A 13,104-nucleotide genomic window follows, 5' to 3' on the forward strand; every position below is an offset into this window, starting at 1 on the left:
ACAGCAGTCCTCGCTTGACGGCGAGGAAGCCGGAAGCTTCAGCCACCGCCGCCGTCGTCCTCTCCCCGTCCCCGCCCGCCGGGTACCGTCGGAGGTTGACAGGTCGTGGCGGGGAGGCGGCGGCGGCGGGGGCAGAGCCGGGCGCCCAGGACGGAGAACCCATGGGGAACGCTCCGAGTCACAGCAGTGAAGACGAAGCGGCAGCCGCTGGTGGCGAGTGCTGGGGCCCGCACCAGGACTGGACTGCGGACTCGGGAACGACCCCCGGCCCGGGCCAGGCGGCCGCGGCGCTGCCGCCCGCCGCGGCGCTTCTGGAGCCGGCCCGGCTGCGAGAGGCAGCGGCTGCGTTGCGGCCCGCGCCGCCCTGCGAGTCTCTGGTGTCCAGGCACCACGGAGCGCTCTTGCGCTGGCTGGAAGAGCGGCTGGGCCGCGGCGAAGAATCCGTCACCCTGGAGCAGTTCCGGGAGCTGCTGGAGGCTCGCGGCGCTGGCTGCTCCGGCGAGCAGTTCGAGGAGGTCAGGGCTGGCTGGCGACTGCGGGGCGGGGGAAGGGCGGTCGCCCCCAAGGGCGTGAAGAGGTGGGTGGTGGCTTTGGAGAGCCGGGGGAGGAACACATCGGGTCCGCAGGTTCTGAGAATGGGAGCATGGAGGTGCCGACCCACGTGGGGGCGTTTCCAGCCTCTTCCTTCCGGGAGACTCCTACGATCTCTTTAACCTATCTTAGAGGTATTGAGAGACTAGACTAGGCCGTCTTTGCTCTGAAGAACTGGACACTCAGCTGTCTTTGCATGCTGTAGTACAGATATTTGTGCAGTTGCCTGTGCAGGGCTGGATCAGCTGAGCTCTGGAGCTTTCTTATCAACCTCTGGAACTGTTGAAGAGAAAGGAGGTGTAGGGATCAAGGGAGTGGCCGGGAAATCCGTTCTCTTTTATTGACCAGTGGGTTTTTGCAGAGCACCTTCTAAATCAAGCGTGAGCGCCTAATAAATGTGGGAGGAGAATAACATATACTGGAAAAACTCACAAACTAAAAGCCAGTGTTATCACGCAAAGCTAGCTTTTCCAAAATACATGTTTGTTTTTAGATCCTTGACTCTAAGATCCATAATTTAGACTCATTTAAACCTCCATAGTATCTAAAACTGGTATACAGATGCCAGGCTTCCTGTGAATATTTTAATTATACAGTTTTTGGCATAATCACTAACATCTTTGTTAAATCATTAACAGCAAATTGATAGAGCAACAAAATATTTTCCTTGGAAGGTCTCTTAGGAATTACCTATACTGTACACTTCATTTTAGAGTTAAGAAGAGAACTGATTCAGGGTTACCCAGTGAGTCATTGGAAAAACTGAAACTGTCATTTGGATCTCTTGATTTTGTTTGTTTTATGTCCCACTACCTCCTTCTTGGAACCCTATTTCTTTAACTCTTCCATGTTATAACAAAAAGATGCTTAATTTTTGAAAACGGTGAAGCTGTGCAGAATCTTCAGTGTCAATGAAGGATGAGTACATAAAGCAATGAGTTGACACATACCTGTAATGCTATTAAAAAGTGATATACACTGAAAACCAAAGGCTTTTCAGATATTCTAAGAATATTCTCTTGTACATGACCAGAATTCAGATAATTGGTTTGTATGTTTCTTATCTTTTCCTTTAAAAAATAACCTGTAAGGCATCCCAACTCTGGAAAATGTGGTCATATTAGTCAATGAAGGGCCTCCATTTTTTTTTTAAATTCCAAGACTACACCTAATACTCCACTCTAGTCCTAAGTGCATTATGAGAAAATGAAATGGTGCCAAAAAGTGGTGCTGATCTCTTGAAGGAGTTGACACATTTCAGAATTGTCCAAAAGACAATGGAGAGCAATAGTGTTCTCATTGTGAGAGTCTCTGACAGGAATGGGGCTACAGGTCGAGTTTACAGGAGTCCTGTAATGTAAGGGCAAGAAATCTTGAGGCATGACCCAGAAATCACTCAAGGGCTGTGGCATTCATTCATTCATTCATTGAGCAAATATTTGTTGAGCATATACTGAGAGCCAAGTACTTGGAGGACAGTAGATGAAACTGAAACTTGCTCTTAAAGAGTATGTAGTACTGAAAGAGATTCATAGTAACCCAGCAATTATGGGTGTGGTGAGTGTTACCCAAGGGAAAGTGTAAGGTAAAAAACAGCAAGAGTATTTAACCTTATCTAGGGAGTCAAGGAAGAATTATGTGAGAAAGTAACATTTCAGCTCAGATTTGAAGGATGAAAGCAGGTGAGGAGCAGGTGTTAGCAGTGTTTCAGGCAGAGAGAATCACTTGCACAAGTCCAAAGTCCAGAGAATGGATATTCTGAAAGAATGGTATGATATAGTGGGGTTAGGCAAAACTACTTCAAGGGACAGAAAATCCAGTGCATCAGAGGTTTAAACGATAAAGAAGCTTCTTACATAAATGTCCAGGTAGGCAGTCTAGGGTTGATATGACAGTCTTAGAGCTGTTAGGGACCTGGCTTCATCTGTCTTGTGTTGTCATCCTCCACAGGCACCTTCGACTTAGTGAACCAGATGATTCTTTCAGCCAGCACTGTCCACATTCCAACTAGCTGGAAGCAGAAAGGGAGGGAGAAAGCCATGCCTTCTTTCTGAAGGGCGTGGCTCACACTCCATTGGCCAAAACCCAGTCACATAGCCACACTTAGCTGCAAGGGAGGCTGGGAGAAAAATCCTTATTTCATAGTCATGTACTGGACTAAGAATCAGGATTTAATTACTGAGGAAAAGGAGAATAGATACTGAGTTACAATTAGCAGTCTTTGTCTCATGTGGCTAGATCATAATATGCAGGAAGAGGAGAACAGGCTAGATAAATAGGGACCAGATCATGGCAGTCCTTTGTAGCTTCTGTTAAATAGGAATCTGGAAAGAGTAGAGCATGGTGCTGTGATGTGATGGTTATGGCTGCCTTTGAAGAACCAATTGGGGAAGGGCCAGAGTGGATCCAAGCAGATAAGTTAGGAGTCTATTATGTTATCCAGGTAAGAGGGTGGTTTAGGCTAGGGTGGTGACAGCTAAAATGGTATGAAGTGGACAATTTCAAGAGCTATGTAGGAAGTAGAATAAATAAATCTTGAGACTTAGGTGTGGGTAGAGGATTAGAAGGAGAATGGGATCAAGGTTGACTCCAACATACTGACTTGAGCAATTGGAAAGATGATAGTGCCATTTATTGAGAAAGGAAGCATTTTCGGGAAGATGTGGAGAGAGAGGGTGAAGATGAGTTTGATTTGGCCATGTTGAGTTTATTGGGTCCTTGAGGCAGCTAAGTGGAGATATCTCTTAGACAGTTGGTTATGTGAGTCTGGAGCTTAGGAGAGAAGACTGCGTGAGATAAAGTCATCTTATTGCACATTGATAAGTTGTTTCTTCTTTTCCCAAGAGTGAAAAAGGTACTCTTTAAGAGCTTAAATTCCTTAGGGGTAGTCCATGGACTGTCTAGCATAGTCAAATCGGAGGTCATTCCGCCACTGTAACTAAACAAATACATGGGAAGTAAAAGCTGTGACGGTTGTACCTTCCTGCTATGGAAGCAAAGTAAACATGAAGACCTCATTAGCACAGCAATAAGACTTGGTGGTCTGTAAAATGTTGTGAGTTCCTATTTGTATAAAAATCCCGGGGACTGTGTAGAGCTGTGTCACAGAGTATGAAGTGTCCATACACAGAACTCACATGAGGTGTGCGTGAATTATTCTTCCACAGCTGTGTAATTACCTCACTTCACTGTCTACAATGTGTTCAAACACATGGTGTCTGATAACATAGACCGACCACACTTGGGATCAACAGCCCCCAAACTGAGGGAACCCCAGGACTCTGCAGGGTTCAGGGGCTCACTTAAGTAAGATGGGAAATTAAGTTTTGGCACTACAACTCAAATGTGGGTCTTTAATTTTTCCCTTCATGCTAAGGAAAGCCTGGTGTGGGTAATCCAAACTGGAGAAAAAGCATCATTTATTTTTCTTGAAGCCTATTTACTTTTATTTAGATTTGGGAGGGGGCTGTTGGGGCTTGGGCTGGCACTCAAATCTGATGATCTCTACTGGCTAGCACTGGATATTTGAAGAAAGCAGTTCTGGTTCAAAGTGAAGGCTTAGCGAAGGTTAAAAATATGATTGGGCTAATCTCACTGTGGTTGTCTTGCCTTATAAGTAAGGGTTAATTATATTAACATTATCTTAGGAAAAAGTATCAGCCATGCATTCAATTCTGTAATTTTAAAGTCGATTTTAAAGTCTGATTCTGCAGACTTTAAAAAATAAGTCTGCCCTTTGACTTGCTGATTCTGCAGACTTTAAAAATAAGTGTGCCCTTTGACTTGAATTAAGTATACATTTCTCTTAGTTAATTGTACATCTAAGCTTCTGAAAAATGTATTGTGGTATTGTAATATAAGCTTAAGGGCTTTTGTGAAGTAATAAAATGTCTTTATAGTAGCATGTAAAGTGATGAGTTATTTCCCTTCATTAGTTTTTTGAGAACCAGCACAGTAGAGCAGGTTATCATTAGTATATATATTATTTACTACTATGATGCCAAGAGTTTCCAACTTTTATGTGTCCATTCTTTGGGTTCCTAATTTGCATTGCCATCCGTGTCCACCCGGGTATCATGCTTTCACCATCCTGTGACCTTAGTTGATTTAGGTGGAGTCCTAAAGAAGTTCTTGGAGTTGTACCTTGGACCCAGGTCTGAAACATTATCATTTTATAGTCCAGCACACCTTTTCTCACAGTGGGTGTGGTCCAGGAAGAAGGACTCTTTAGGTTTGTTCCCAGGGAATAATATTTAATTGACTCCTATGTAGGAGAGGAATAGAGTTAAAATTAAATTCTTATTTGACATCAGAGATAAGAGGTTGATATTTGTGCTCTTAATATGATGTGCTTCCAGAAAATCACGTAGATTCAAGGGCAGAACAAAAGTGCTGAACAGAGGATGGTAGCCAATGGCGTTAGGGTGAGAATGTAATATAAAAAGGTCTTATTTTATTAATTTGCCATGTGAGCTTTGGTGTCTACTTTGTGAAATTCATTGGGTTGTAAACTCTTGAGGGGAGGCTCATTCTTACCCATTTATTCATTGTCTTGGCCCAGTCCTGGCCCAGAGCCAGTGCTCAGGGAATGTTCTTCCCTGCAGTGCCCTCAGTTTGATTTAGCAGGTGGAAAATGGTGCAGTCTTCATTCCCCAACCCCATATTTTACATTCACTTTGTAACCTTTTAATAATAAGGTATTTCTTGACATTGGCAGAAACAGTAAAATATACTTTTAGTGAAAACTTAAAAAGGCTCTTAATCACTGTTAGGTTTAGAGGAAATTTGGAGAAATAATAGCATCTTGGCATTATCATGTTAGAAGTATTAATCAACTGATTTAGAATGACTCTGAGCCCAAGAACTATGCAAATAAAATAATGCATATATAATTCTCTACTCTTTCAAGAAACAGAATATGAGAGATGTGTGTGTGTACCATAAAGATGGCACAGACTACAAGCATTGCTTACCCTCAGCTTGGAGCGTGCTGGGGCTCCTCAATGCTTGAGGGATCAAATTCAGATTCCTCTGAATGGATTGGAGCCTCCAGGCTGGCCTGTCTCACTATCTGACATCATTTACCTCTGTCCCCCTGTGCAAGCCCTGTGCCATAGCCTTTGGGACCCCTGCCTCATCTTTCACATGGACCTTGCTTCTCTCAATTCTTCAAGATTCCCTGCCATGGCACTGACACCTGGTCAGGGCTAAGCCTTTCTTGTGGCATGATTCAAATGGCTTCTGTATACTAGTGTTTTCAGCCCCACCCTTGAGGCTTTGTTTCCTGTTTTGTAGATGTTGTTTGGCACTTAGGACACACTGTCTGCTCTTGTTCTGCAACTAGGTTGTAAGGCCCCCACAGCCTCCTGCCTGCGCTACTCCCGCACACTAAGTGATGGCTGTTGATGGTGGTGAGGCAATGTAGAAGAGAAAGAGCCTGGGTAAACTGGAGGTTATTTTGGCCCTGTGTGCTTTGCTCCATTGAGGGGTCTGATGATATGGGCTCCTTTTGAAGAAATTTTCATCCAAGAGATGTGGAGGCAAGGTTACAGCTCTTGTTTTGCCTTTCCCAATTTACAAAATAGCACTTGAATTTCATGTACTACATTGCTTTAGAAACTTCACTGGCTCTCCATTGCCTTTAGAATCAAATTGTAAACTGACAGGTCTCTGTACCTTTCCACTCTTATTTCTCAGGGCTTGTTAGCTAGCCAGTTTTCCCATTATATGTGGGCATTTTGTTCTTTGTCCCCTTTCTCCCCCCTTCAGTCCTTTGCTCCATCCCAAGCCCTCTCCACTTCCAAGGACTGCAGAGAAGCAGCTAACAGTAGCATGGAGTTTGGGAAAGCCTTCACCAAACTTGAGAGGCTGGAAAAATTTGCAAGGCAAAGAAAGTAGAGATATTCCAGTTGAAAAGGACAGTGAGGTAGATGAGAGCTTGGCAAGTTTGGGGAATGATTCTTCTTTGGCACCTAGCCTAAAGTCTGAGTTAGCTTGGACCTCCGTAGCCACTGCATGAACCCTGTATCCCTCCCTTCACCCACAAAGGGGTCCTCTGTGTAACATCGTGGACAGGTACTTAGCCTGTTGATGGTATCAGTGAGTTTGCTGCTTTATAAGTCAACCCATTCCACTGTTCTATAGGCTGAGCTTGAGAATTGGGGCCTGGAGTCAGCCTACTGTAAGACCGTCTCACAGATGAGTAAACTGAGGCCTTAAATGTCTAGGTGACCCTTTTAGCCAACAAGAGGCAGAACTGGAACCAGATCCAGATCTTTTGAATTCCAGTAGAGCATGTTTCTCCCACGTTGGGCCAGCTTGCAGCCTTTATATATAAGCCAGATGCATTGCATTCTGCTGGTCTGTGCCCACAGTTCTGGTCTGTGATGATTTGGCACGTTCTTACATACGTACTGTGGTCTTGATCGCAGTAGTGGGTAAGGAGGTTCAACAGAAAGGGTCTGAGCCCCGTCCCATCTGCCCTTGGCAAGGCAAATGGATGAAATCTGCAGTCAGCAGCCTTCTTTTCTATCTTTTGTCTGCAAGGTGGATCAATAATGGCCTTCTAAGTAGATTGGAATAATAGTTCTTTGCAGGTTACTAGGTATAGCCTTGTTTGTGAAACCTTTGGATCCTCACCACAAGCTGCAAATGAAAATCGGGCAGACAAAGGAGTTGAGATTTAGAGAGGCCAAGACTCTTATCCCAGATCTCACAGAGAGTAGGTGGTCAGTCTGGCACCACACTCTAATCCAGACTTACTTTTAGTTTGACAGTGTTATTCTTCTTATCTCCGGCTCGCTGCCTAAAAAGTGCCAGCACTTGGGTGCTGCCTGAATGCTTACTATGTGGATGGCGGGGCGTGCAGTGGGTATGCTAGGATGGACTGAGTAAGAGAGGAGGAGGAAGAGTACACTGATCAGGTTGCTGCTACAGGGAGATGATGGGGGCTCCTTGGAGACGGGGCATCGCTCTTTGTAGGGAGGTGAGGATAGATGTGCTTTACTGTGCACTCAGACTAGATCGAGTGTGTTGAGTTGAGTTTTTAGCCCCACATTCCAGGGCAATGAGTTTCAAACTGTCCCTTTAGTTGGTTGGAAATTTATTAGAAAATGGAACCAAGTAGAATAGAACAGAAAACATTAGAGTACACTTATCTGTTAAGAAAAAGTGCTACATTGTTTCAAAAAACTTATATCACTTAAGTGTGTACTGGGTCCTGATACAAAATGCATTTCTTCTAAGAGCTTAGCCAGTGAAACTTTAGAAGCACTGCTCTGATATTTATTGTCAAACTGGAGGGATCCCAGAGGGGACAACCAGGTGGAGACTGAGATTAAAACCATACCAGATGGAGAACTGGTTGGCAGAATGGAGAGTTTGGGGAAACTCAGAGGACTTGATCACTGTTTTCAGTGAGTTACACGCTGTTTTGGGGCAGAGGGAGCCATGTGTTCTGAAAGGCCCCACAGGGTGGTAACATCAGGGAGGCAGATTTCCATTCATTATTTAAGGAGAGTTGTTGCTGTCAGAACTGGTGAGAAGATGTGAGCTCTCCATCACATGTGTCACAGAGACTCTGGAGAAGGGCAGTACAAAGGCACGTATTTTAAGAGATTTGTAGGTCCATTCCAGTATGAGAGCTCACATAGCTCTGGGATGATCTGCCCCCTGCAGCCTTAATATGCTTCAGTGGCTTCGTGGTACCCTTACTGTCAGATCGAGCTCCCCAGCCTCATTGGCTAAGCCCACTCTATTCTGACCTCTGTCCATCTCTTTGTCTCCAGCGTCTGCCTCCTTTCCAGCCATACCAAGCAGGTTATAGTTCTCACAGTCTGCCATGCACTCCATCTATGCTCACACCTTGTCCCTTCACCCAGGATGGCCTCCCGTCTTCATATGCTTGTGAATTCCTAGTTACTCATTTAATGCTCAGTTCAAGGTTTTTTTCCCAGGGACATTTTCTCCAAATGCCCCTTCCCCTCCCTCCTTGGCTTCTGGCCTCTGCGGTGTCTGTTAGCTCATGGCCTAGTGGTAGATAGTGTCAGGTCCCAGATCATACCAGGATTCAAAACCAAGCTCCATCATTTACCCATATGGCCTTGAACAAAATACTTAACCTCTCTGTCCCTCACTAGTAAAAGGGAAGTGCATACCTTTAGGGTTGTTGTAGAAAATATGAATTGATCCATCCAGGTGAGGTGCTTAGAACTATCTGCCTGGTGCCAGTATATGCTCAGTAAATATTAGCTGTTATAGTTGTTTATGCTTTTACTTCCGTTGTTATAAATATTACACCTATCACATTGCTGCTGTTGGTTTACAGATCTGTCTTCTACAAGGCTGTGACTGTGCCCTGTTCATCTTAGTGTGCACAGAGCCCAGCATGGGGTCAGGTCTGTAATGGCTGCTTATCAGCTACTGTTGCATGAGTGTGTAGTGGGTTCTGTGAAGTCCTGTGAACCAAACCTGATGTTAAGTTTTAGATTTTTAAAACCTGTACATTTCTTTAAGGACAATTTCTGAGTGTTAGGAAATTACATATTTATTAGATGAAGCTGTTAGAAATGCTCTGATTTTTTCTTCTTCACCCAAAGTGTCTGTTTTTTGTTTGAAAATTCTTTTTATCGTATTCATTAACTATTGATAGATTATTAGAGCCTGTTAAAAATAGCAAAAATGTCACCATTTTTATATATAAAGTAAAATTTTTAAATATGTAAGACATGTATTTGCTTGCTTATATAGAATTTTTATCAGCAGTAAGTGGCAGGAGCTGTGTAGGAAGTTGGGAACCAGAAGTACTTGAGATGCAGGTAGCGCTTGAAGTGGGGAAGTTTTGGTGGGAGTAAGACTGGAGTGCTACTTTGGGATTTAGAAAGAGCAAGTCTTGGTTTTAAGGTTGACACTGAATTAACATGGGCAAACGGTGCTGCTGGCAAGTTTTATAGATGGAAGAAAGAGATGGTGCTAACAGAGATGTTTAAGCACTTGGTCTGCAGACTTCAAGGAACCACAGGGGTTATCTAGTCAAACGAAGGAATGGTGTCATGGTGAAGAACATGAGCTCTGGAGCCTTGTATCAGATATTAGCTGTGTGACCTCAGGCAAGCTGTCTGACCTCTGTACAGCTATAAAATGGGAGGTTAATCATATGCACTATTTTTGTTATGAGGAATACATGATACAATGCACAGAGCTTGGAATTTAGTGAGTGCTCAAATATTAATTCAGAGTTTCTCAAATTGTACAGCATTCCCAACTAAATAGGTTACAGCTGTACTAATCCCCTCAGACCCTGAGTCTTATGAATGTTATTCTTTTCTCACTGTGCCATAATGTGAAAAGGTTGGGAAGTAGGTATTATCTGCTACCGTAGTTTTCACACTGTGGGGCCTTTGCAGACTGGCTCTGCTTCTGTTTTACCTCCCTCCACACCCATCGGCTCTACTGTATATTAGGGTGTGCTTAAAATTTCTTAATACTTAAGAATTCCCTTTATTATTACAAAAGCAACATCTGTAGATTGCTCTATTATTGCTACTAATATCTTGATATTTACTCTTTCATATCATTTTCATGCACATTCATATATATGTAAATGTATGTTTTTTTATGCCAATGTGGTAAGTGCATATTTGCTGTTTTTTTTTTCAAACTCTCATGAGGTCATTCTCTAATATTCCTTTGTAGTCTACTTTTTTAGCTAAAGGTCTTCACCTTTCCATGTCAATTCATTTCTGTTTAATCTAATACCCAGTCCATATTCAAATTTATCTAACTACCCCAGAAATCTCCTTTTAAGGTTGACATATTCAGTGTGTATAAAATTTTATCTAGAGAGGAGGAAGTATTACAACTGTTTAAAAAGAAAAAAGTTTTGAAACTACTCATCCAGTCCATCCCATGCTTGAAGTAGACACTTAAAAAATTTTTTTTTAATTTTTATTAATCACTCACAGTATAGAGTCCATGAGACTTATACAAAAAGCAAGGATCGCTTGCTTCCCACCCCAATGTCTCACCCGCAAGAATAATCACTTTTCAACTCTTTAGCTGGTTCTTCAGTATTTATCTCCAATTTATCAATGATAAATTCAGTATTTATCACCAAATAGCATGTTCATATTACTTCATTATGAGTTTTCCATTTTAGGCTGTGTCCATTTTATTCCCACCAAAGAAGATAAGACTCTAGTTCTTTCAACTTCCTGTTCCTGCCCAGACCTGCTCATCTTCTGTCCTCTCAGCAGACTTGTCTCAGTTTTGTCTGGATCATTCTTGATGCTTACATCATTATTATTATGTAAATTCTGTTACTTTTCCTGATACATCTTTTTATTTTTTATAAAATTTTACTTTTTATAAAAAGTTAACAATTGAATCGGTACTTTTGCTTAATATTTTTGTCTTTTATCACTAATATCACTGACAGTTGTCTAACTCTCTTCTAACACAGACATTCAGTATGTTCACATGGGTATTCTATCCATTTCCTTCCCTCAAAGTTCTGTTTCCCAGGCCCTTCTGGCCTGCTGCAGTCTGGGCTTGATATTTTCTCTGGGTCTCCTGTGCAGATGCCATCTTAGAATCTCCGTCATCCTGGGATTCATTTGCTCTCTTGGTTGGATCACATTCCAACTCTTTCTTGGCATGTACCTTCATCCTGGTGATCACATCTAATAGCTTTCCAAAAGGGAGTGTTAAGTAGTTCATTTTTTGAGAACCTTGCTTGCGTACAAATGTCTTTATTCTGCTGTGTAACAGTTGATGGTGTTCAGCTGAGTATTGAGTTCTGGGTTAGAAAGACTTCCCCATCCCTGCCTCCAGCACCCCCAGATGTTGAGGACACTGCTCCCATTGCTTATTTCCTATGTAACTGTCAAATCAGTTCCATTCTGATTCTTGACCGTTTACCTGGAAACTGTTTTCTCACTGAAAGTAGGAACTTCTCTTTCTTCTCAGTGTGGTAAATTTCATATGGTGTGCTTTCATCCATTGTGTAGGAAATTCAGCTTCTTCAGCCCCAAAACTCATGTCCTTCAGTGTGGGGAAATTATCTTGAATCGTAATGATTGTGATTTCCTTCCCTCTATTTTCTGTTTCCTTTTTCTGAAGCTCATGTTATTTGAATACTGGATCTTCTGCACTGGTCTTCTGATTGTCCATCTCTTTTCTTTGCCAGGTTCTATCAGATTATATCTTTTTGCTCTGCTTTCTGGGCATTTTAGCCAACTTTCTCTTCCTACCTGTTGAGATTTATCCTCCAAAATATATTAAGGTTTTCATTTTGCCATGATATTTTAATTTTCAAGAGCTTGTCAAAATTTTCTGAATAGCCTGTTTTAATAATAGTATCCTGTTCTTCTTTTATGATTACAATATCCTTTTTTATTAGATTACTGGTAATGGTGGCTACACAGCTCCAAGTATACTAAAACCCACTGAATTGTAAAGGGTGTTTTTATGGTATTTTTATGAATTATACCTCAGTAAAGCTAGAATTGAAAGCATCTTTTAGAATATTTCTTTGAAGGTATTAATGATAATCCTTTTGAGATTTTCTTCTCCTTGCATAGTCCTTCCTTTTCTCCAAGATGCATTTTCTGTATTTCACGTTAAGCCCTTCCTCAAAGGTCTAAAGATCCTGACTGTCCACTCACATTAGAGAAGGGGCACTAAAAAAGGCAGATGCTCTGTGCATCTGGCCTGCCGACTGGTGAGCCTCACGGTGAGATGAACTGGCTGGCCCTTTCAATGGGAGTTCTCCAGTACAGGTATCTCTGGGTCAGTCCTCCTGGGCTGGTCAGGTGGCCCAGGGAAGACTCTTCCAGTCTTGCCTGGAGGGTAAGAGACTGGATGCCAGTGTTCCCAGAACCCTAGGGGAACGCTGAGTCTTAAACTTTTAGTATGTAAACATTTTCTGTGTAGCACTCAAACTTTCATCTGTGTCTGCTATTTCTTGGTCCAGAGATTCTCTGTACTAGTGTCTCCAGAGAGTCAACCCCCTAGACTTCTGCCAAGATTGGGGGAGAACTGGGGGCCTGGGGATCTGTTGTTTTTTAATGGAAAATTTTAAACATAAGAAAGTAGAGATAAGAGTAGAATGAACTGCCACATGTCTATTAGTCAACAATTGCTAACTCAAGGCCAATTTTATTCCATCTAAATTCCACCTACTTTCTCCTCCAAATTTTGAAGCAGATCCTTTTCATCCACAAATATTTCATTTCATCCATAAATATTTCGTTATCTCTAAGAGATAAGAACACTTTAAAAGAAACACAATATCAGTATTGACCTTTTCCTCTCAAAAAAGCCAGTGATTCTTTAAGATCAGCGTTTAATCAGTCAGTTCTGACTTCTTTCTAAAGTAGGCTTTCCACCAGTTACCTTCACTTTCAGCAGTATCTGCTGCTACCAACTCCTGAGTCTTGGAGCCCTGCAGCGTAAGGCAGCTTGCCTCTCCACTTTTTTTTTTCTTCCTAGTCCTAGTTTAGGATTTGATTCCAC

General features: G+C 42.4%; 1 protein-coding gene across 3 annotated transcripts in view; it reads left to right on the forward strand.

Moving 5' to 3' along the window:
- Window positions 1–13: 13 nt before the first annotated feature.
- Window positions 14–13,104, forward strand: part of ZZEF1 (zinc finger ZZ-type and EF-hand domain containing 1) — a 137,561-nt gene continuing 124,470 nt past the window's right edge. For all 3 annotated transcript variants that reach the window (XR_012130534.1, XM_073234989.1, XM_073234990.1), the window contains exon 1: window positions 14–515. Coding sequence is in view for 2 of the 3 variants with exons in the window: in XM_073234989.1 (XP_073091090.1) it covers window positions 162–515 (354 nt within the window). In the remaining variant the exon portion in view is untranslated. The remainder of the gene's footprint in view (window positions 516–13,104) is intronic.

This window comes from Manis javanica, chromosome 4 (genome assembly GCF_040802235.1).
Source record: "Manis javanica isolate MJ-LG chromosome 4, MJ_LKY, whole genome shotgun sequence".
NCBI classification, from domain to species: Eukaryota; Metazoa; Chordata; class Mammalia; order Pholidota; family Manidae; genus Manis; species Manis javanica.